General features: G+C 36.3%; 1 protein-coding gene across 1 annotated transcript; it reads left to right on the top strand.

Moving 5' to 3' along the window:
* SLC7A6 (solute carrier family 7 (amino acid transporter light chain, y+L system), member 6) lies at positions 1-23,971 on the top strand. The gene is made up of 9 exons (XM_009704309.1): positions 1-567; positions 4,346-4,471; positions 6,263-6,407; positions 8,954-9,077; positions 19,821-19,924; positions 20,975-21,071; positions 21,330-21,479; positions 22,205-22,388; positions 23,798-23,971. Exons 1-9 carry the CDS (start codon positions 36-38, stop codon positions 23,890-23,892), a joined length of 1,557 nt encoding a protein of 518 aa, XP_009702611.1. The 5' UTR covers positions 1-35; the 3' UTR covers positions 23,893-23,971.
* The last annotated feature ends 664 nt before the right edge of the window (positions 23,972-24,635 follow it).

Raw genomic sequence — 24,635 nt, 5'->3', positions numbered from 1 at the left:
ATTTGGAGTCGTGGAGAATTCACAGTCTTTCCACAATGGGAGAAAGGACAGATTGTATGAAGTCGCATAGTTCACTGGCTGAATACAGCCCCGTCAATAAATCAGACAGGACAGATCCAAGTGACAGCTGTGAAACACAGGATGGAAACCAAGATACAATGCAACTGAAGAAAGAAATATCTTTGATAAATGGGATAAGCCTTATAGTAGGCAACATGATTGGTTCAGGTATCTTTGTCTCTCCCAAAGGAGTTCTCATCTACAGCAAATCTTACGGATTGTCTCTAATAATTTGGGCAATTGGAGGGATTTTTTCAGTCTTTGGAGCTCTCTGCTATGCTGAACTTGGAACCACTATTACAAAGTCAGGAGCCAGCTATGCCTATATCTTGGAGTCGTTTGGGAGCTTCATTGCTTTTATTCGTTTGTGGACCTCACTCCTGATTGTTGAGCCAACTAGTCAGGCAATTATTGCCATCACCTTTGCTAACTACATAGTTCAACCTTTCTTCCCTTCTTGTGATCCTCCATATTTGGCTTGCCGTCTCATAGCAGCTGCTTGTGAATGTAAGTATTTCTTTAAATTTACAATGGTAATTTTTTATCTGGGGTTAAGCTTTATGAAGACAAATGCTACCAATCCCAGAGTTGTTGCTTAGTGAATCTGCAACAGTTTGAGTTACAGTGGGGAAAAGAACAATTTCCAGCACATGAGTAACTTGCAGGTATTCAGTAAATTGAGTGAATTTTCTCATTCAGAAGCAGAACAAGGTATTAAACTCATCCAAATTTACTTACATGGGAAAAATGGAGGGCAAAGTTTGTTTTCCCTTAGAGACGTAAATTAAATCAAACCTCAAGATACTCTTGGTGAGGTCTAAGAGTTGTTGTAGAATAGCTCTTACACTATAAATTCTGCTGTAATTTATGTTACAATAGCTTCTCAATGTAGACATGCTTAAGTAATTACTCTGGTAGGATTTCAAAAGATCATTAATTCAAGATTATTCTTTATGCTCATGATTAACTGTAATACCAGTACAATAGTACCTGTTGTAAAACTGTTTTAAAAAGCAGAAATCTTGTGGCACATAGAACATTGAAATGTTTATAATGAGATAGCCAGATCTTTTAGTCAATATAGAGAAACAACTGTCCATGTGCTTCAAATCAGGACTGTTCTGCTGTATCATGAGAATGAAAATGTATGATTGTACTGTGTGTGTGTGTCTTATTTAATTTTAGATATTTCCCATTAAAAGTGTTTATATACCTAGTTCACATTTCCAGTAAACAGTGAAAAATATTTTTCAGAAAGTCTGTACGGCAGTCCTTCGTCATGTACTGATCATCATTGCTGTGCCCTGTGGAGTCTGCCATCCTTATTGACCTGATGCTCTTATCATAAAGCTAATACAGAACCTGGCCTTTTTTACTGCCAACAATATGCTACAGGGAGGAGATGTGCTGCTCCTAGTTGGTTCATTTTTGAGGCAGCAGGAAGTGTTTGAAATGGCTGTACTATGTTCCTTGTTACAGTTTTCTATGTAGGACTAGAAGAGGGTAAAGATGACGAGAGCAATGGTGTGTGTGTGTCAGATGTTTGACCTCTGTAACTAGTTGTGAACATTATACCTTCCCCTTCCATTTTTGTAAGTTAACTTGTTACTGTTGGGAGAGCACTCGTGCTGGTCCAGGTAGCAGGAAGAATAATAGCAAATTTCTTCTGAAAAAGCTTATCGCCTTACTTGGTTCTGTTCCGTTCGTCTCCCTCCACTTTCCCAAATATGTGGCCACATTTTGTTGTGACAACTTCAGGAAAGAAATGAAGTACCTAAAATGTCATGTTCACGTTCCTTAAACAGATATTGTCCCAAGGTATCCTGGCACAGGTTCAGGAGTGTAGGGGAATCTGCTCTTCCATTTAAAATAACTCGCATCTGAGGTGAGTTAGCCCTTATAAAAAGCAGTTTATAAAAAAGCAAGAAATTAAGATAAAGTGATTCAATTACGATGATTATATAGTAGACATGGAAAGACAGCGTAATGTCCTCTACACTTGCTGCTAAGAGAGATTTAACACCTTTTTTTTTTAGTGGAGATAGGTGACAGCAAGGTCACTCTTATGCAGGTGGAAGAACTTGCTCTAACTGTACATTTTATGGTTTACATGTTTGTTCTGCCCTGTTTTAGGCATCAGTGCTGGGACTCTCACCCCTGCTCTACAACTTCATTTAGCTGTTACTGTTAAAGCCTACACTTCTCTCTGGCCTGGCAGGGTTGATGCTGGGTGTTCAATTCTTACCTCTGGATAAGATTAATATTTTATTAATGAAGTTGCTGGGAGTGGAAGCCTAAACATTGGTTAGGTACAGACTATATGTGAGAATAGGTGGGTTTGTTGTGGACTTTCTTTTTGTCCGCTTTTTTAAAAATTATAGTAATAACAATACCAGATGAAGTGTGAGATCCGTCTTAGTGTTACACAGCATTACTTTGTCACTCATTTTGGAAATGGGGGTGCCATCTGGTGCTGCAGAACTAAACTTGACAGTTCTCAGGAACTTTAAGTAGCTAAAAGATAATTAAGTTAAAGAAAATACGAGATTTTTAGTAAAGAAAGAGGGAGGGCATGTGACTTGTTCAGATTCTTGATTATCTCTTTTAATCTTTTAAGGTATCAGAGACAGTAGCATTTCATTTGGAGACCAAACCCTAACTCACTAAAATAAGGTGTTAATAATAATTGCTCCCAATGAAAGTTGCTTTTAAAAAATATGTTAATGGCCAAAATAAACCCTGCAAGCAAATACTCTATGGATAACACCGACCATTAATACTAAAGAGCAGAGACCAAGTAGAGTTGTTTTTTTCCTGAGGGCTCTTTGGAAGCTGCAGCAGTCCTGACTTTTGAAATTTGATACAGCTGTTTTTTTCCCCTCATCTTGCCAAGCTCAGTGGAATCTCGTTCAGCTATTCCACTTCGCCAGATTGTCTAGTATACTAGTGCCATGTTTTTGAGATCATTACCTTTCTTTTGTTATCTGTTTAAAATTATTACTTTTCTATTTGGTAACTGTTCTAAGTGCATTTTTATCTTAATAGTATCACATTGTTCTTGGATTATGGGAAAGGAAATAATTTATCACATCTTTAATTTTGATTTGCTACTACCTTATTCCCTAAACAATCAAGTTTAAATTTTATTTATATGCGTATTTAAAATACATAGTGCAAGATAAAAAGTACAGTAGAATATAAGCACTTTTTCACTAGCTAGAGAAAAAAATGAGATTTGGGGGAAATATTTAAACTTCTGGGTTGGAATCAATAATGTAATGACGATCTGGATGAGAAAAATATGCACTGAATTAGTATTTTTTTCAATAAAGAACACTGAAGATACCAAATCCTATTCAATATTCAGCATTTCAGTTCAGGCAGAGGTTTTTTTGGCTCTCCGCTTGAGGAAAAAGTGGTAAATGAAAAAGCAAAATGTTGAAAGCCATCAGAACAGTGTATTTAAACAATAGCTTGAAAAGTGTTTGTTGGGGAAGTTGATCATATGAGTAAGTTTGGTCAGCCAGTGTTACTCAAAGATTTGTGAAATCCGAAAATCTCATTTCAAGTTCTACTGCGATCTTGTGAAATAGGTCTGACACCCATTTATTTGGGGATAGAGGGAGAGATATATTCAGAATATTCATTACTTACTACCAGTTCTTAAAAGTCCAGATTAATGTTGCATTAGCTGTAAAGCATATGTTACTTGGTCAGATCTGTTCTAACCTCACTTACTAATACAGTGTAATACGACTGACAAAGAGTGTTGAATCACCTGTGACCATATTCAGTATTGCAGGTACTCCGTGGATGTTGAACTCATCTGCAGCCTAACAAGGAAGGATGAAAAAACTTTGCAAACACTATTTTAATATGTTTGCCTAAAGGAATTTCTAGATAATCGTTCATTTATCAGAACAATATTGATACATTGAAATGAATTATTTCATGTAATGATTTCTTTAGCTTCAGGATAGTTGCAGAGTGCAGCTGATGAGGGGTAACGTTGGGGAAAATGGACATTTAATCAGAGAAGGGGAAGTTCTTTCCTTCCATCTTTTGAAACAGTGTGTTTAGAACATCTGTTTCCTACTATTTTGTTTAAACCAGTGTGTTTTCAGTACGAGTGTGTTTTCAGTACCAGTGTATTTTGCTTAGTTTAACCTAAATATTAGTATAACAGGTAAGTGCACGTTTACTTTATTTAAAATCTTTGAAAAATGAGTTAAACTAAATATTGTTCAAATAGTCTTTTAATTTCTCTTTTTTTCTTTCCCCCTAGGTCTTCTAACATTTATAAATTGTGCCTATGTTAAATGGGGAACACGAGTGCAGGATATATTTACTTATGCTAAAGTTACTGCTCTTATTGCCATCATCATAACTGGACTTGTTAAAATATGCCAGGGTAAGCTTGTAAAATTAAAGCAAAGGTTTGTATTTATCAGTTAAACTGAGTAACTGGTCTAAAGACTAAAATACTTCTGTTTGTGTTATCAAATGCCTCAGTACAAGCATAATATAGCCAGTTTGAAAATAATACCAATGTTAGGCATTATCATTATATTATATCATGAGAAACTATCATATCTCAGTTGACTTTGAACTGGGTAAAAGAAGGTAACTGATTGCTCAGCAATGTTGTGCAATTTACAGCCTGCAGTGTGGAATAATAAAAGAAATGAAAATGGCAAAATACAGAGCTAGCATAATACGATGGGAGCAGAGAAAGCTGTAAATTTGTGTAAGGAACATAATGGTTTACAGTGAGATCAACTGAATTTTTTTTTTACAAAATGAATTTTTTGCAAGTCGGAAAGTTACTAAACAAAACAAAAATACATTTGTAAGAACATGCAAGTAGATTTGTGAGACAGCAGCTCTTTTTTTGCTCAGATCCTGAGTTCTATTACTGCTGTTGAGAATTAGAAAGTTTCTGGGGTTTTGGATTATTTTTTTTTTATTATTTGTGTGTGTGTGTTGGGCATTGTGCCTTCAAGTTAGAGGAATTCTGAACTTAGTTTTGTTCTTAGCCCTTCCTTTGAAGAGAATTTATTGACATGTTAGCTTAAAAAAATCGCCCTGCTTTCAAAGCTGCTGTAAAGATCTTTCCCTGGCAATCTGGCAATTTGCGTCCTTTGCTCTGACCAGGTATTGTTGAAAGTCCATGAGCAAGGTAATTATTGTGAAGGGAACAAGAATATGCGTATGTGAGCACCATGCTGGAGTGTTTAATCCTTAGCACATCTGCCCATCCCTTGTTTTGTAAATACTGAGCTTGTTCACTACTAACCCCCTTGACGTTGTCTCCTTTCTCTGTTTCACACTGGCCTGTGTGTGTGCCAAGGGAATAGCAATGTCTGATTAGGATAAAAAGTGAGGAAGAGAAATAAGTGAAGATATTTTAGAGGCCTCAAACGTTTGGTCAGTTTTGATAAAGTCTAAACGTTTCAGGATGCATAGTACAGGGCACGTTTTGGATTTACATAGTAACTCGCCTTTCCGTATTTGCTGTTTTTGTGTCTGTATATGTAAAATAGTGTGAATATATAAAACTGCCATTGATGAGCTTTTCTTGACTTGCTTGAAGTCAAAAGGTGGCACAAGTTCTCACAAATACTGGTGAAAAAAATGTACACTCTTTTCTTTTAGGTTGGGAAAATTTTATCTTAATAATATTTTAAGTCTGTTAATTGGTCTCGGTTTTCTATTTTTAATAGCTAAAACTTAAACGTCCATTTAGTTTTGGGGATTTTTTTTTGGTCATAGTTATCCAAAATCAACTGTAATCTTTGTTCTCTGCATAGCCGAAATGATGGATAATTTTAAAGGATATAGAAGGATAGAGTGCATTATTTTATAAATATATGTTATGAAAAATACCCTTAGCCTGAGTACTGTCATTGCCAGTTTTTTGTAGCTTAGTCCGAACTTAATGTTCCTGAACTTTTTGTACCATTGTGGACAAACTAGGTATTTAATTATAGGACAGTATCATCCACAGAGCATAATTTTTAGTTGTTTAAATGCCATGCTTATTCTCATGGCTGAAGCACAGAGTAGAATTGGAAAAAGAGCTTAATAAGGAGCTTTGAAGGAATTAGGGTTTCTGAGCATTTTTGTATGTGTGCCAAATTGAGAAAAAATTACTTGCTGTATTTTATTATCCTGTACTTCATTGTATCTCTTCCACACACAGGACATTCATCACACTTTGAGAACTCTTTTGAGGGATCCTCTTTTGATATTGGAGACATTTCCCTTGCGCTCTATTCTGCCTTGTTCTCTTACTCTGGTTGGGATACACTCAATTTTGTAACAGAAGAGATCAAAAACCCAGAAAGGTAAACGATCTGAGATTTCTAAACCTGGATATTTTCCAAGTTGCTTGTTTTGTGGTTGTCTTTCACTAATGGGCTCTGAGCTTACACAGAAATGAGTAGAACTGCTCTGTACTTAGATGGTAAGGCTGTGAACAGCCACTAGGTATAATTTACTAGGTTTAAACTCCATTAAAAATGAAAAAAAAAAAAGGGGGGAAAAAAGGTAAGAATAAATAAGTCTAGATGATTGCAGGATGCTGTATTCAGTGCTTAATAAGCTTTCAGTTCAAGATGTTGCTACTGTTTATTACAATAGGTGTTAATATTGCAGTGAAACAGTTACGTAAGTGTAGTCTGTGCTGTGTTTATCTGTGCAATAATTCTGATTTCATATGTAAGAATGTTATCTTTTCCATGAATTTATGCTCTAAAAGTGTGACTGACTAATCTTGTTCAGTTGTGAGTCTGTAAGCAGATACCTTTGTGTTAAAAATAGAATCCCATTTGATCATTTTTACTTCCTATTATAAGCAACAGCTCAGATTGCTACACCTGAAAGATAAAGAATGGGAGAGAGATTTTTTCAGTTCTCCCAACTGATTTTGGCTTTTGCAGTTTGTTCTGTTACCTCTGAGTTCTGTGCTGTTGACCAGGAAAGTTATCTATTAAAAAGATGAAATAGCAGATAAGTATTTTAACTCTAAAAATAGCTTTTTTTAGTCAGACTGGATTGACAATGCTTCCTTAGATTGTCTTGCAAAGATTTATTTCACATATTGAGAAGAGATGTACTTTTTGTGTTTGCATCAGTCATTTGGTCCTTCAAATTGTTCTTTTCCACTGAAAGTGTTCCCCTTTTGAGTGCTGTTGCGATGCTTTTTCATCTTTTTAAAGCTCTAACATATTGTTCTGTGTTATTGGTTGGTTAACTCTTGTATTAGATGTATTGTTTTGAAAAATATTTTTTCTCACAGGATATTCAGCTGATGAGAATTTCTTTAGATTCATTTGCTATTTATAGGCATCAGTGCTTAATACAAGCTTCATTCTTGGTAACAATTGTAGCTGATAAAGTGAACTTCAAATTTAAGCTTTCTACATTGACAATTCTTGGGAATCATGAGATGTTCCAGACTTCTATAAAATTACTCCAAGAATTACATATTTTTCATATTCACTTGATTCATAGTGCCCTCACGCTTACCCAGTCAAAAGTTGCAATCCACAAATTAAATTTGAAATAGTCCCTTGGCTTTAATCTTGGGTGATGCAAAGCCCTTAACATGCCATTTCAGCTTTTTAATTTTTTATTTTTTTGGTTACATTATGTAACACTTTTGAATCAATTTCCAAGTGGTTTTCTTATTGTGTTTCTTCTCTGCACTGAGGTTCACAGGTCTCTTACTGTGAGTGTGCAACCTAGAAGCAGAGTCAGAACTCCCAGTTACTAATTTACTGATTTATATGAGGGGATTGGGGTGTGTGTTTGTTTTTCTGCTTCCACAGCATCAGACAGACCCAGCCAGAGTTCTGGGCTTCAGGAAATTTTTGAGGAAACTTCCAAATGGCATTTCATCTTTCTGCTTTGAGTTTTTGTTGTTGTTACTGAAAACTGTGCTCATGACAAATGCTCGTCCGTGTCACTGTGCCGTGTTTGATTTCAAACTGGGCAAAGGCAAGAGTAACACTCTCAGTTCTACTTTCCTTTTTGAGACATTTGAATACCCCTGCAAGCTTTGGGGAAAGAATAAGGCTGAGGAAAGCCAAAGCCTAAAATTGAAAGTTTGCTTCTGTTTCTGCTCTGCAGAGCTTCTCCTTGTGGAGCTGCAGACTCAGGGCTGCGAGTTTATCTCAGCTTTAAATTAAATGTTATCTGTTTACATCCAGAGGTTTGCAGTGTTTTCATGTTACTCTAGACTTTTTTTGTATTACTTTCTAGACGTGTTTGCTAGTAAGATACACCACATCCTGAGATTCACAACTATGTAGCAATTTTGAGTCTGCCTTCTGCATCTCTACTTCCTGTGGTTAGGCAGCCCAGTTAGTTTGTTCTCTGCAGTGATAAGGGCAGATGAGAAGATCAGGGGTTTGGTTTGGTTTAGTGGAACTCCCTGCATCAAGTCTAGAAGCAGGTGCTAGAAGAACAGCAGTATTCCCCAGGGAGAATGAGGGCAGTGACTCAGAGCTCTGCCCCTTTGGGTTCTAGTTATGTTAATTAACATGGCCAGGAGGAAGTAATTTAAAGCATGTAAATTTGAAGGCTGTTATCGTGGAACTGGAATCCCTGAAGTTTAGTTGAAGAGCAGTTGCATCGAATCCCTTTTTACACATAATTTATGCTTTAAGTTATTGCAAAAAAAATTTTATTTTTCCAATATTCTATATTAGAATTTCTAGTTCTAAAAGAAACCAAACTCTTCCAGATATACATATTTTGAAATCTTTATTCTGTCTTCATACCTTTTATCTCTAAGGTAAAGGATGAAAATAAATAAGTTTATTCTGTTATTAATGGAATTTTTTTTCCCTTGGGTTTTTTTGTTTGTTTTTTTCTTTTTGTCTTACAGGAACTTGCCACTAGCTATTGCAGTGTCTATGCCAATTGTGACTATTATCTATATTATGACCAATATAGCTTACTACACAGTGCTGGATGTCGAAGCTGTTCTTTCTAGTGATGCTGTGGCAGTGGTAAGTTGACCATGTGGTATTTTGCTATATTATTCACTTTTCACCTTTTAGGGATGCATTTCATTTTGAGGAACAAAACGGGAAGAATCCCTAGTTTATTATAGTACTTCACTGAATACAGGAGGAGAGAGCAACTCATCATGATAATTTAATCTTGAACAGAAAAGCAGTTAATGAAATCACGTATAATAATAATATCAGATTAGTTAAAACAAGCACAGATGCATCTTGTTAATGTATTTTGCAAAGATGCTAATTAGACTCATGCATTTTGAGCTGATTGTATATTAGACTTGGTGCATAATTGTCTTTGTTCCTTCATGCTGCAGTATTTAGAAAGCTGGAGCAGTATGCAGAGCAGTGTTGCACTGAGCTATGTTCTTTCGAGCTAATGGTGCAATGCAATGGATGTGTTGCAGCTCAGCTATGGCAAAGTTTAGCTTTGTATCTCCTTTTTAATAATTTAAGTCACTGTCTTCCCAACATTTTATTAATTCCAACAACTTTTAATATTTTGAAATTTAGTATTTTTGTGTATGGATGGAAGTTTGAATCCAATTAAAATATATAAGCTTCTTAAAGTTAAAGCTGTTCAAAACGTGTTTTATATTTAAAGCTAATCATTAAACAAAAGAGAAATCTCTTATTTTGCCCTGTATCTAGTGAATTAATTGGATGTTTCTGGTTGCTATATCCTTTAGAGTTGAGACTTGGAAAATTTAATCTTCTTTTTAGTTATTTAAATTGGAGGAAAAGAAATAGCTTTCCTCTCTTTTAGATTCCTAATTGGCTTCTAAAATTTAAGTAGTTAGACAATGGACAGAGAGTTTTAAATACATCAAAATGAAGGAAGAATTCAGTCTGTTCCCACAGAGGATTACTAAGATAAAAAACTGGCTTAGCAAATCAGCAAACTCTTGTTTCGGGTATTTAAGCAGATGGTTCTGCAGAAGCACTTACTTGACTTTCTTTCAAACTTGAGAAATATTTATATTTAATGTAAGCTTTCAAAATAGTTTATGGTAAATGTGGGCTCTGACTTGTAATTTCAGATGTAATTATGCAGATGTTTATTTCAAAATGTATTGAAAGTAAATAAACTTCAATTCATTGCCTCTTTTTAGCTGGACTATAGAAATACAAAGTTGTCATATATTGTGAAAAACTTGGTAAAGCACTTCAGAATGTAACAAAAAAAGACAAGGACAAAAAATATTTAATTTTGAATAAGCTTATGCTAAGGGGTAATAAAATCTCCAGTAATATTTATTTCTGTTGTAGGCTATAGTATCCCATATAAAGTACCTTCCAGTGACTAATAATGGAATTTTTAATTCTTATCTAGAATTAATTAATCCAGACAAAACTAAAAGCTAATACATAGTCCGCTGTCTGTCCTGACTTCTATAAAGCAACACACTATTGTTTTTTTTCTGACAAAGACTTGGAAAATGCATTCCTTTGACAGCAATGAAATTCTCTAATCCAGTCTATCCCCTAAGAGTATCCTGTGCCTACTCTACTGCTCCTGTCCTTTGTCATCCCAGAGGCATATACAGCCATTTGGTGATTGGGATCGGGAAAACTGATCCACCCTGGGAGACTGGGGGAATGATTCAGTGTGGGCCTGTCCGATCACTTGCTGCGTACAGCAACAGATAGCACTGCAGCAGCAACTGGTGGCCAGATAATGGAGGGATGACGGATGCCTGAACCTTACTACACATGTGAAACCCAGACCTAAATTTTTATGATTTTATATACACTTCCTTTAGTTGTTCTTTGACATTGTTCTTGACTAAATGTGAGTATATATTTATTTTTGTGTGTGTGTGTATGCATCTATGTATATACACATGCTGTGTAATTTTACATAAACTATAATACTCGGAACTGGACAGATCAGGTCTTCCTCTGTAGTATAGGATGCATCTGGACATGGAGGAGAAAAAAGAAAGATTGAAGAGTCCTTAGTCAGTCTAATTGCATGCAGAGATACTGGGTGACCAGAATAAGAATGAAAAAATATGTTTGCAATTTCCAAAGTTAGAGGATTTACTGCTTGTGCTAGTTTTAATGGAACTTAATTGGATGAATAACTTTGGAAGACTAGAACCGTGCTTTTTCACTAGGTCTCAGAATTGCCAAATACTTGCACTTAAAAGCTTAACTAGTGTTCTATCTAAGGGCATTTTTGCTGAGACATCTCATCAGCTGGCAAACAATGGTCTTGTGATAGCCACTGCTTATATCCCTTTCAGAATGATAAGGTGAAAGTGCAACTGAAGTTTAATACCTAGCACATGACTCATTAAAGATTCCTTTTCCTTGTTGATATGAATTTAATTGCCCAGTTTATGAAACTAACTTTAAGCTTGATCTATTAATATATTAGCAAGTAGTGCAGACCTCTGGAAGGATGTCTGTAGAGTGCAACAGCTGACACTGACACACATACTATATGTACGTCAGGGATATTTATTTTACTTTGGACTATGTCTAATGAGGTCCCGTGGACTGAATGCTTATGTGTGGTTGGAGTTCAGTAGGTTTGCTCTTGAAGTTCAATTTAGCCGGTTCTAAAAGGGAAGCTCCCTTTAGCTCCGATGCTAAACGATGTGAACCAAAAAGCAATAATGTGGCAATAATTGGGAGAGTTGCTTCAAAAGTGCACTTGGAGTCCAAATTAGAAGGCTCATAATGCACCCATAGTTTTCTAGTGAATACGGGTAAAAAAAGAGCTAATGACAGTAATGGTCTGTATTTGAAAACCCTCCTATAATATAGAAATGTAAAAATCTTCATGGTGAAATTTCTCTGGTTGGTGGAAGAGAATTTTATCCTCAGTGGAAACTTTAAGAAGACTTAGGGCATTGTTGTCAGTGAATGAATGAAGAAAGGAGATGAGAATTAAGTCATTCAAAAAACTAATGTGATGAAAATGAGCCACTTTGATCACATATTCTATGCGTGATACATGATACCAATTACTGTAGTTTCCTTATTGCCCTTTATGTAGTTGTAGGATGAAAATTACAATAATGATTTTTAAAAGAAACATGGTAGTAGTATTGCTGCATTTTAGAGTCTTTTGTGTAGTAAAGCAATAGTTAAATTTAATCTTTCCTGTTGCTGTTTTGAGAAGGAACGGAGTAGCTTTCTCCTATTCATTTCTATCAAGAGGCTTTGAGCTGGAAAGGGGGGGAAAGCTATTTCCAGTTTCTAAATGATGAGAGTAAAACCTCTAAGTAAAAGAGGTACTAGTAATAGTGTATCTTTGCACATCACCTTGCATACTGTTTTTCTTGGTGGCTGGGAGGTGAAGGAAGTCTTGCCAAGGGATCATGGAACAAAACAATAAAATGTCCTTCTTTTACTTCAGTATTAGCTTCATTGTGGTATAGTCCCAGTGTCAGGGCTAAGAAACTCATTTTTTTTAAAGCTTTTTTTGTTGAAGTAATTTAAGTAATACAGCAACAGCTAGCTTAGAAGTTCTGCAAATGCTCTTCTTTTTTTGTTGCTGATCATGTAAAAATCACTTCCTTTTTGGAGGATTCCTGTCAACAGTTTCACAGTTGACTTCTGTTTTACCTCTTTATGCAAACCATCACAACCCCTTCTGTTAAGTTTTATGCACATGAAGCAGTTACTGTGTAGCACAGAAGCACTTTAAATAAATAAGTAAAAGCAGAAATTTTATCTCACCTTCCCCTGTCATTGAACAACTGGTTTTTTTTATCTGAGTGAGCCATTGCATTTTTTGTTTGTGAAGAAGGCAGCGGGCTCCACAAGCACTTTTTGGGCTGCTTCGTCTTCTAACAGGAAAGACCATACTCGCTGCCAGTGCATGGCTTGTTACCTGCTTCCTGTCTTTAGCCATGTCTGAGGTCTTTTGATTGAGTTCATACAATAGATGATATTTGGCAGCTCACTTCTTTTACTCGGAAAAGCTAAAAATAATTCCTGGTTGAAGGAAACAGTTGGTTGTCGTGCATAGCTGACTGTCATTTCCCTTGGAGCTGTACAGCTTTGTTGGTAGACTGGGGATAGAGATGACAACTTCAATTGCATCTTTGAATACCATCTTGCGGGTCCAGCATTGATCAATCCAATTTACACTGGTGTGCTTGTATTCTAGAGCAGACTTGGTTTGCTTTGACATACCTTCTCCCTCAATGAACTGGGAATGTGGGAGGCTGTGTGTTTTAGCTGTTTTATTCTTCTTTGGTGTATAGTTTAACAAATGATGAGTCTCTCTCTTCCAACTGAATTCAGACAGAAATTCTTAAGTTACTCTTAGACCTTTTGGGCATTACTTCTCTTCCTTCATTCAGCCAGTCACTGGCTTCTTTTCTGAAGAGGGATATCTGCTTGTCTTTGGCTGCCAGTGTCATGTCCCCCTTCTTTGCTTTCACTGGCACCTCCCACTAAGGTTCCTTTGGATGAAATGCACATTCTATACCTTATAATGTTAGAACTCTTCATTAGGTACAGGCAGTTGCTTTTAGAAGAGAGCTATTCGGTAAGTCATTTGCCATCTTTCTGGAGCTAGCCGTAATTCCCTACCAATGCAGCACTCCTGTTTCCAGGTATGGAGAAGTTGTCTGGCTTTGGAGGCCAAGCTGGAAAGCTGAGCCAGAACTTGAAAGAATGCTACATAATATTTTCAATATGAGAAAGGTAAGAGAGTTTAGAAAACATTGAACCTTGATTCTACAGCTAGCTATTAAAAATGCTAAGAACAAGATAAACACCCGAGAAGATTTAGATCAAGTATCTTCAGCACCTCCATCGAGACACAAATGAAACTCTTTTACTGTTGGAGCTGGCATCTGTAATTTTAATGTGGACCATGCAGAAAAGACGTTACATGCAGTAGACATGTCGTATATTAATGCAGTAGAGTAGTGCTGGTTTCTCTTGCTGTAAGATTGTATTGAGTGACCTAAAGATGAAGAGAGAATTTCATGCTGGACTTTACACTGCACTGGTACCTTTTTCTCCAAGAAGAGGTGTTACCAATAATACAAGGAGAGAATTATCTCTGTTTGAGTAGAATCAATCAACAGAATGGTGGTTGAAACAAGAATTAAAGGAAATCTGAACATTTAAATTGCTTTCTTTTGCACCTTTACAATTTTTTGACTCTGTTTTCAGTTGATGTGCACTCCCTTTCCTTTCTTTAATATATGTGATGTTAAATATAATTTGGTCAAACTGAACAGATATCATGCAGTATCTTGACAAATGTAATGTATGGCAGTAGAAGAAAGCTTCATCTCTCAGTGGCTTTTTTGCATGTGTGGCTTCCTGATTGCCCTAAATCGGTTTCTTTGTTTCCTTTAGGAAGTAGCTCCTTAAAGACCTGAGAAGCTAAAAATTGAGAAAACAGACTGTAGTTCTGACTGCCAAATCTTCCTGTACTGTGGGAATGTATTTATACTCTGCCTTAAGAAAAAAGTCAAAGCAGAATTATTTGCACTTCCAAGATACTAGTCAGATTGCTCATATGTATTAATCTCCTTAATGCTCTATATGACTTTCAGGGTAAGAATGCTACAGACCTGGGCCTGGGAAAGCTCGCATGTGTGACAGGATCTTGAAATAAGTTACATCGAGCAGCTCTGTAGATGCCTTTTAAGCCTTCCTAATAGAAGCACTTCATAATCTTTGGGTATAGTTTTGTATAAGTTCTTATTCATATTAGACTACACTCTCCTTGCATTTATCTATCTGATCAATATTGTTTAGTGCTTTGCTAGCCTAGCATGTGCTCACAGCTCCATGTGCTCTCAGAGTAGTCTGACAGATTTTGTGTGTCTCTAAGTGCACTTTTTGTGTGCAGCTAAGCGTTGATGAAACAGTTCTCATCTTGTGATTCGTAATGTAAATGTGGGTCTTTCTAATTGTCCGTGTGCCTGAATTACTGCGTGTGAGGCAGTATCCTGCGTATTTTTTTGTGGCAGCTCTTTATCCAGGGCAATTCCTGCTGCTTTTAGTTCAACCTGTTTGTATACAACTGTTGTTTGGACCTTTAAAAGGACAAAAAAGCATTCTTGCAAACCATTTCACAAGTTACCAGCTGATGATCATGAGATCAAACTAACCCAGGATAAAAACAAAATGTAGTTAAATCAGTCATTCATGTCTTGAAACAAAACTGTAATTCAGTTTTTGACCATTCTTCTGGGAGTAATGTAACATTTTAGTCATGACAAAATAAGGGCAGTTCAGCTGAGAAGTGCGTGACTAGAAGCTTCTTCCTTCATTATTATTCCCTGTTGATGGTTTGAGAAAAAAAAATCAGAACGAAGGGGAACAATTCCAGGTGCGTGTCTTTCTACATGTGCATTTATATATGTATATCTTACATGTCCAATGGATGGGAGGGCATAAAAGGACTTTATCTGTAATTGAAGTGCTATATCAGCCACTGAATTCTCTTACTGTTTCCTAGCTGTTAGAAGCAGTTATAGTTCAAGTCTGGACTACAGGACTTGTCAGACTATAGCAGAGATGACAATTTAATCTCTTAATCCTTCTTGCTCTTTAGACTTTCTCAGAAGAAACCTGAGAAGAAATCCATCCCCATAGTGGTGGCTTTCTCCTGTTATGGTGGACTAAATGCTTCTGCTATAGCTGCCTCCAGGTAGGCTCCTCTGTCATCCTCCGCATACCCTTGCGAATGCTCCATTCTTTCCCCTGTTGCCAGCTCATTTGTTTTTATAAATGCACTTCACTAGTCCCAGAAGTAGTGGTAGTTAAAGTGGAATTGGTCAGGTGCTCAGTTCTGAGCCCAGGTCTAGCTCATTTGTGGAGGATTGTACAATTGCGGTTTTAGCAGAAAGCAGCCACTAACTTTTCTCCCTCGCCTTTTTTTTTTTCTCTTGGTACAGTGCACGCGGTGTATGTGCTTGGTAACTTGATTGCTTTTCGTACTTTTCTCTGCCCTTCTTTCTTACGCAAAATAACTCTCTGACATATGCACACAGTTGAATGCTTATTGTGGCCACTTTCACTTACACTTCAGTAACACTTTCTGCAAGAAGCACTGTAGAGATCTTTGGTTTTGTCATTGTTCACAAGAATATAGCTCAGCTTCGGAGAAGACATTTCTTGGCATCTGTTAAAATGGGAGTGTTGAAGGATTTATAAATGTGTACTCTGAAGTGTAAAAGTGTGTTTATTGTCTGAGTAGTAAAACATGAACTTGGCTGATTTTTATGTTAGAATGAGGATGAAAACCTATCAGAAAACACCTGCATAAAGGCAGGTGGGTCTATACTTGTCATGTTAAGCTAGTTAATATCACTAGAAAGTTTAGCCAAACTTCAGATACCTTTCATCTTTGTTTTGCTGAAAGATCATTTTGCAGGCAGATCTACTTGACAAACCAAGCTGAACTTTTTAGATTGTTCTCAATTAAAATGCTCTTTTGCATTACCTCACTTAGGGAAAAGTTAGGCTCTTGAAGTTAATGCTCCACCTTTTGCTGTCTCAGAAATCCCAACTACAACATTAGAAAGTTCTTTGGAAATGACAGTGTTTGGTAAAGGCTGTCACTAGATTGTTCTCTCTTTTGAAGAGTCTGACTTGTACAGATCTAGGGAAATTAATTATTTAGACTTTGAGCTGGATCAACAGTTGTTATACATCGTATAGCTTGCATCCAGGATACATTGAATCTGTAATGTCTTGATCTGTGTATAATTTGTGGCGGTGATACCATAGCTTTGCCTTAACTATTTGTGGTTTTTACCGCTCATGTGAGCGATTGCTGTTCTGCAGGATGGTGTGAAACATTAGCATATCTTAGAAAGATTGGATATATGTTGTAGGATGGAAATGGCCTTTGAATTAGTCTCGCATCTGGCATTCCACACTGGCCTGTTACTAGATGTTTCAAAAGGAAATGGGAAATGCTTGCAAAGAACAAATACCAAAGTGCCTTTTGAGGGAAAAAGTTTCTCCAAATGATGTATTAGCTAATTTGCATCCTGCAGTGTAAGATTACATTCATACCTTTTCTTTCTCTTCTTTAACTTTAGCTGTTAATATTACTGATCTAAATGCTTATCCTTTAGGCAACCTTACTAAACATCTTAATTCTCTAACATCTTGTTGAGTGAGTTCTGTATCTTAGCTTTGTATATTAAAAAAAATAAATAAATAAAAATCCTCTAGCAGTTTTAAGTTTGGTGTCTAGTAATTTCATTTGCTGTTTGGCTTTGGAAATCAGCAGTCCAGGTTTAAATCGTCCTTTAAAATATTACAATGATTGCCTATTAGAATTTTCATCTTGTCCTCATTCTTACTTGTTCTGTAGAAGTTGTCTTAATTCATTCACTAGATCATTATGAATTACATTCTGCTTTGGGAGACCAGGTTTCTCAGAGCTGCATTTAGATCCAATAAGGATCTGAGGGAAGCACTGTGGGTTCTAGTAATTATTTATTCTTGAGCAGCAGAAATCTTTTATATACAATAATGTAAATTATTAGTTGCTTGTTCAGTTCCAATTGACTGAAAATGGGTAATCCATGGCATACAGAACACATTTCTTACGGCATGGTCTTTTGCTAAATTGATGTTCTGATTTCAGCATGAAATAGAATTCATACATGGATTAGTTCTTTTATTCTTTTCTCATGTTAATTTTATAATTTCTGTGGGAATCTGTGTGTGTGCATTTTTCCGCCCTTGTGTTCAAGCTCCATATTGAGGGGAGCTATGCTAATATGTATAAACTAAAAGAGCTCAGGAAGAGCCGTGCTTTAGTAAGAATCAGAGTGACTAACACAGATGATGTATTGACTTTGAACCTTTGGCAAGGTTCCCATTGAAGTGATTATATGCTTTTGCATTGTCCCTTAGCAGCAGGAAATCCTATCTGCCTTTGCTGAGGCTCAACTAAATTACACAAAAGGATGGAAAAAATTTTGCTTCTTAGTGTATATGATGGTGTACAGCTAAGCAAAGTTGGGTTCTGAACCTTAACCTGGATAACGTGCTGAACAAAGCACTTCGTCAACCCAGACAGAGAACAGGAAACTTTAACTGGCCAAGTTTTGTTTTATGTCAGTAATTTTTTTTTCTGCATTTTATGGTTTAAAGATTGACGTTATATGCAGGGTTTTGCCTCATGAAAATCAATCACTCAGTTAATGAAAAAAGAAAATCTGTATGAAGTCATTTAGGCTTTTTTGACCTACAAAAACATTCAGAAAACAGATCATAATGCACTGCTCTTGGTGCTCTTGAAGTAATTAAATCAAAATTTGACCACTGTTAAATCCAAATAACTTTATATACTACAAACAAAGGCCAGTTCTGAATGTTAATCCACTTTGACTGAACTCCTTAGCTCATAAATGTTATGATGAAGACCAGTAGTTTAAAAGGGAGATCAAGGGGGAGGTGTTTCAAAATACTAATATATTAAAAACTGAAGAAAATTTTTGTGATAGAAAAGACAGACCTGCAGAAAGCTGAACTAGTATATATGCTTTTTATGTCTGAGGATCTTGAAAATGGTAAAGTGAGAGTGCTAAGGAAGTGATTTAAAAGGTTTACATTACTGCTATCTGCTGAGGTGTAAAATGTTGTAATACTCACAAAATCTTTGGAATTTGTTTGAATACCACTTATACATAAGTATGTACTTTTCTCTTTCTATAAATAGTGATTTTGTGCTGCCTAATGTTGCTGCCATGACTGTTAGTTTGCTTCTGTAAAAGAAATCATGGAAGTAATTTAGCTATCGGTAGGTAGAATTGGGATAAGAGGGCTTCTACCCACATCCTCTGAACACAGCACGAGCAGATTTCTGCTTAACTCCAGACATGCTAATATTCAGACATGTACAATGCTCAGACTGAGATGGGATTTAGAATAGCTGTCAGTCTTCATATATTACATTTCTTGATTTTTTTCAGTCATTTTGTCTGATATTCTAAGTCTTTCCCTTTTTTCTCCATCCAGGAGGCTGAACAGAATTGACCAGGACTATATCTTGCAAATTATACCCACTTTCATTGTAGGTCCCAGATCACTGGCAATCGATGACTTTTACCACTTGCTGTGAAACTTTGATGCTCCTGGCTTCTTGGTTTCAGAGCTCTGTCATGGAAAGTCACCACAGTTGGCCTGCAGTATTGTCTAGTAACATTAACAAATGACTGCTAATAAGATACTTGCTCTGTCATTTGCCATGTTGTGAGAGTACAGCCCAGAGGCCCTGCTGATAGAGCTAAAGGAAAAGAAGATGTTGGTTAAGAAATTGAAAAAGAAGGAAAATAAAATAGATTCCTAGAATAATGTCTATAAACAGTAGATGTGATGGTGGCTCTGTTTACCATCTGCAATACGGCACTTCCCTTTTTGGATGCATAATAATATTTTTGTCCTTTATTCTTTGTAGTGACTATGTTATACTTGAGTTCTGTAGTTCAGTTAGATAATAAAATGTATTAAGATTGGTGAGAAAATTTTACAAATGTTTTATTTTCCTTTGTGAGCATTATTTTTGTGAGCAGAAAATGTAGTTCAGGTGCTTGGCTAAAGAATTTTGTGCTTATTTAGAATCCATAAATAAATAATAAAGCTGTGTGCTGCATTATGCATCGTCCTTACTATATTACTATTTTTCCATACCAACTTACTACAGAAGCTTTGATGTCATTGTTTTACATATGCTTTGTGGCAGATATTTTCATGTTTCCTTTTTCTTTTCTCTTTCATTAGACGTTTGCTGACCAGGTATTTGGTATCTTCAGCTGGACAATTCCCATTGCTGTAGCCTTTTCTTGTTTTGGTGGACTTAATGCTTCAATTCTAGCATCATCAAGGTAGTGCATATCTCCTTCTGTTTGACCAATGTTCATAAGTATTTTTACATGTTACTGTTATGCTTATCTATTATGAGTGGCAAAAATACTTTGGTAACCGAACCTGTAATGAATAGCCACAACAAAATAACAGACCTAAATAAACCTCTGTGTGTGTGTACATATACCCTTAACACTGCCTTACTTCCCCAAACTGTTCCTAACTGTATGCAGAGTACATTTAAAGATCAAATGAATGTTGTCTGTGTGGTGAGTCCTCAGGCCTTCTGATTATTGGGATTCAGTTATCTTCCATTTTACTTGATACAGTAATTCTAGCAAGTTCTTGTTTTCAAATGTATTTGCTTAAAACTTACTGACTTTTAAAATCAGTATCTTTAAGGTTTTTTTCCAAGTAACAAGTTTTAAAAGTTGCTGCTGCTATTAAGCTGCAGTCAAAAAGCTTAGGATACGGTATAGAAGCTTTCCTCTGAGCACTGATTATGGATGTGACTAGTGAAAGTTTTAAATAGATTTATTAAGGCATTTTAAGACCCTTCCTGTCCATTGAATGTATGCACAATGCCTCTGTACTGAGAACAAATATGAACATGATCTAGTGAAGCAGTTAATATGGAACAATTTGCAGTTTATAATAAAATTATGTGTGTGTGGTTTTTTGAGCACGTGGTTGAATGACCTTTTTTTAGAGACTTGCAATCTCTTCTGGTTGGCATTAAAAACTGCTGTAAGGTGGAATGTTTTCAGTGCTAGCTTTTAGAATTTTTTTAAACAATATAAATTTTTTTTCAGTTACTATAGATGTTTTCTATTTTACCTGTAGGATTGTTTTTTTTTAAATAGGTGTTAATAGCATGTTTCTAAAAGCTTATATATTTTTAAATGGTGGTTGTACAGTACATCTTTACAAAAAGGGTTGAATCCATGTTCCAGTTTAAAGGATGGAAATTCAGTGGTGTCAATACTTATTTTGACTGGTATTCTTTGATTTTCTGTAATCTCTCTCACCTGTGGCCTCAGCATCTGTTTTCTGACTATCTTTTTTTTCAGGCTATTTTTTGTAGGATCTCGAGAAGGTCACCTTCCTGATCTGTTGTCTATGATCCACGTAGTGAGGTTCACACCTGTGCCAGCACTGCTCTTTAATGTAAGTTATTACTGCTTTTCTTTTCAGCTGTTCAATGTGACTGTATGAATTATTTAAAGGAAAACTTTAAAAAAAAAAAATCACTAGAGACAACTTCAGATTTAGTGTCATCGAGGTGATTTCTGAGAGTGTGATTTTTGAGGCATAAAATCATGCCAAACACCAAGGAGTATAAGGTGTTACTTTAAGGCAAAAAGCAGCATCAACAGTAAGTTTCAAACTTCTATTGGTCATCTTGCTCTTTTTCTTTTCTGACAGTGTGCTATGACCCTTATTTACCTGGCTGTGGAAGATGTTTTCAAGCTTATTAATTACTTCAGTTTCAGTTACTGGTTTTTTGTTGGTCTGTCTATTGCTGGGCAATTATATCTACGTTGGAAGGAACCAGATCGACATAGGCCTCTTAAGGTAATATTTACTTATTATGGGGTTGTTTAAAATCCCTGTCTTCCACATAATGTAAAAGTACTGTCTAAAATCTGGACCATACATGTTGTATCTAAAGGTTACAAATTGATCAGGACATAAAACATAGCTTCCATTTTATACTGTACCATGAAAGCTAGCTTGTCTGCTAGATAAGAATAAGTGTTGTAATAGTATACTCCTTTATTGTACATTAGTTCAATCAGTACCCCTTCTCTCTGTCAACTGGAGAATGTCTCAATAGGCTAACATAGTCATTAGTCTTTCTTCTAGGATTAGAAGTCTCTAATTAGAAATGCTTAAGTTAATTCTGTCGGTGTCGACCATATTTAGCTCTGATGGTGTTTCAGTTCAATATCTGATCCTTTTATCACCTTCTCATACTTGAAGTTGATACTCTGCAAGAAAAAGTCATTCTTGTTTCCTGAGGTTTTTTGGATTTGTCTAAAAACACTTCATGCTGCTATACAGTTTCTTTCAACGCAGCAGAGTTACCATACTTGATTACTTTTGCAATTTGTAGCAGCAGTTCTGTCCAAGAAGAATTCTGCAATTTTCTTATGGTTCCAAATAGCCAGATATATAAGAAGAAAAGCTGATAACTTCATAAAGTGGGGTTGAGAGGGAAAAGTCTGTCAGTCTCACCAAAACGTTTGTAACTGCAATGAATATTTCGGTAACATTCTGTTCTGTTTTTCTGTCTCCAGCTGAGTGTGGCTTTCCCAATAATATTCTGTATATGCACAGTATTTCTGGTGGTAGTGCCACTCTATAGTGACACTTTAAATTCATTGATTGGAATTGCCATTGCTTTATCTGGAATTCCAGTCTTTTTCTTGGGAGTCTATTTACCTGCATCAAGGAGACCTCAGTTTATCAACAAGATTTTAGGTAAGTTTCTTTGTAGATAGAGATGTTCTTAGGAAAGAGGAAAATTAAATGAGTGACTCTCGGTTTGTTGATGAAAAGGGTTGTGGTCAGCTGACCCCAGCCAGCAGCTAAGTACCCACAGAGCTTGCTCACCAGTAACCCCCAGCAGGATGAAGGAGAGACTAGGAAGGACAAAGGTGAGAAGACTTGTTGGTCAAGATAAAGACAGTTTAGTAAGTGAAGGAAAGAGGGGAAAAAAACGTGCTGCTGCAAAGGCAATCACTTGCCGCGTCCCACAAGCAGACGGATGTGCAACCAGTCTCCAACACTGGCCACCTTGGAAGACACCCTCCCACATGCACACACTTCTTCCTCTACCTGTTCTTATTGCTGAGCATAACATTATATGATGTGAAATATCCCTTTGCCTAATTTGGGTCAGCTGTTCTGGCCGTTACCCCTGTGAACTTCCTGCCCCTCCCTATTCTGCTGGTTGCAGGGGGGGTAGAGTGGGAGGAAAAGAAAAAGCCTTGATGCTGTGCAAACACTGTTCAGCAATAGCCAAAACATCGGTGTTATGAACCCTGTTTGAGCCACAAATCCAAAACACGGCACCATGTGGGCTGCTATGAAGAATGTTAACTGCATCCCAGCCAGACCCAGTGAAGGTGTATACTGATTTTATAGATATGTATTTACACCCGAATTGTATTTACTGTATATTGAAAAGACCATCCACTTTCTACAGATTTTTGTCCTCAGTTTTTGTACATTTCTCTTTAGTCAAGCACGTGAAAAGTCTTTTTCTTAAGTAAGGCTGATGACTGTAAAAGGGCTGGACATTCTTGGTAATGCAAGCTAACTGTCTTGCTTTATTGAATCAGTTGTTTGAAGATGGATAGATTTTATGTCAGTCACAGATGGAATTTTGCCTTCTATTGAATTACTGCAGTTAAATTATATATTTTTCTCCAGCAGTGCACTGTCGTCACTGTTACTATGTAATAAAACCATGATGAGGGATGTGGAAAGGAAGGTTTGTAGCATAATCTTAGAATGCAAGAGGATGAGCAACAACTAGTGAATATGTAAATACTTAGCACACAGGGAAGTGACAATATTGCTATTTGTTTTCTTTTTTTATTCTACCAATGTTACACTTTTAATTATAGAATAAAAAGATTTTACTTCAGTTACTTGGCAGGGTGCCTAAGAAGAAAAACACCTTAGGATATCAACGGAACAGTTTTAAACATTGTTTTTAAAAAAAATGAGTGGAAGACACTTTCTGTATTAACTTTTATGATTTGTTTTCCTTAAGAGAAGCGAGGCAGCATTCTTGACAGCTAAGTTTCATTAGTCTGATGCATGTTGTATAATTAGACTTGAGAGAGGAGGCTATTCTGATTTTTCTCCAATTTCCTATGCAGGTGCAGTCACACGAAACATGCAGATGCTCTGTTACTGTGTTTTAACAGAGATGGACCCAAATGAAGAAAAGAAGTTAGAAATCAAATCTAACTAAAATTTCAAAGCCATTACAAGAAACAGGAGGGAGGATAAAGCAATTATGACAACAAAAGGGAAGAGATGGAACTGGAAAAAACGGGAAAACTGTTTCCAGTGGTCTTTCAGAAACACTATAAATGTACTTACTTGCAGTTGGATTCCTACACAGATCGTGCCCTCGTGTCACCCTCCCACACTGTGGCATATTTTCAGGGTGTGTTCTCATGGGATGATCACCTACTCATTTCAGGCACACAAGCTATGTGTCAATACTGTTCCTTCTTCAGAATTGGTATTAAAATGGTTAAGAGCTAATGGATCAAAATGGATTTCTGCAGAACCAGGCGGTGAAGTAATGCATTTTTAAGGTAGACTGAAAACCACTTTGACTCAAAAGACCAAAAGTCATTTCCAGCTTAATTCTGATGGATGTTTGCATGAAATGATTTGCTGTGCTATCTCAGTTCTTATCCCAGAAGGCAAATGGTTACAACAAACTACCTAGTTTTTCATTATTAGCAGAAAAATGAATAAAGTTGTGCTACATTATTTAAAGACTGAACCAACCTTTCCCCCTTAAAGAGAAGTATTTTATTCTGTATGCTATGTGAAAATGTGGTATCTGACTGTGGCAAGGATTTAATCAACAAAGCACCTTGGCATTAAAGATTTGATTAACATTTGATGATTCTTTCCTGTTAGCTTGTTAGTACTTGGTCAACTTCTGATAGGCTTTATGAAACTCCCAAAATTAAAATG

The sequence above is a fragment of the Cariama cristata genome, unplaced genomic scaffold (genome assembly GCF_000690535.1).
Source record: "Cariama cristata isolate BGI_N322 unplaced genomic scaffold, ASM69053v1 scaffold10957, whole genome shotgun sequence".
In the NCBI taxonomy this organism is placed as follows: Eukaryota; Metazoa; Chordata; class Aves; order Cariamiformes; family Cariamidae; genus Cariama; species Cariama cristata.
This window is presented reverse-complemented; position numbering and strand designations above follow the sequence as displayed.

Excerpts from the sequence above, each read along its gene's own strand:
- SLC7A6 (XM_009704309.1), top strand. The coding sequence starts at position 36 with ATGGGAGAAAGGACAGATTGTATGAAGTCGCATAGTTCACTGGCTGAA. Across the intron at positions 6,408-8,953 it reads GAGATCAAAAACCCAGAAAG|GAACTTGCCACTAGCTATTG; the intron begins GTAAACGATCTG and ends TTTGTCTTACAG. Across the intron at positions 21,072-21,329 it reads TGCCAGCACTGCTCTTTAAT|TGTGCTATGACCCTTATTTA; the intron begins GTAAGTTATTAC and ends CTTTTCTGACAG.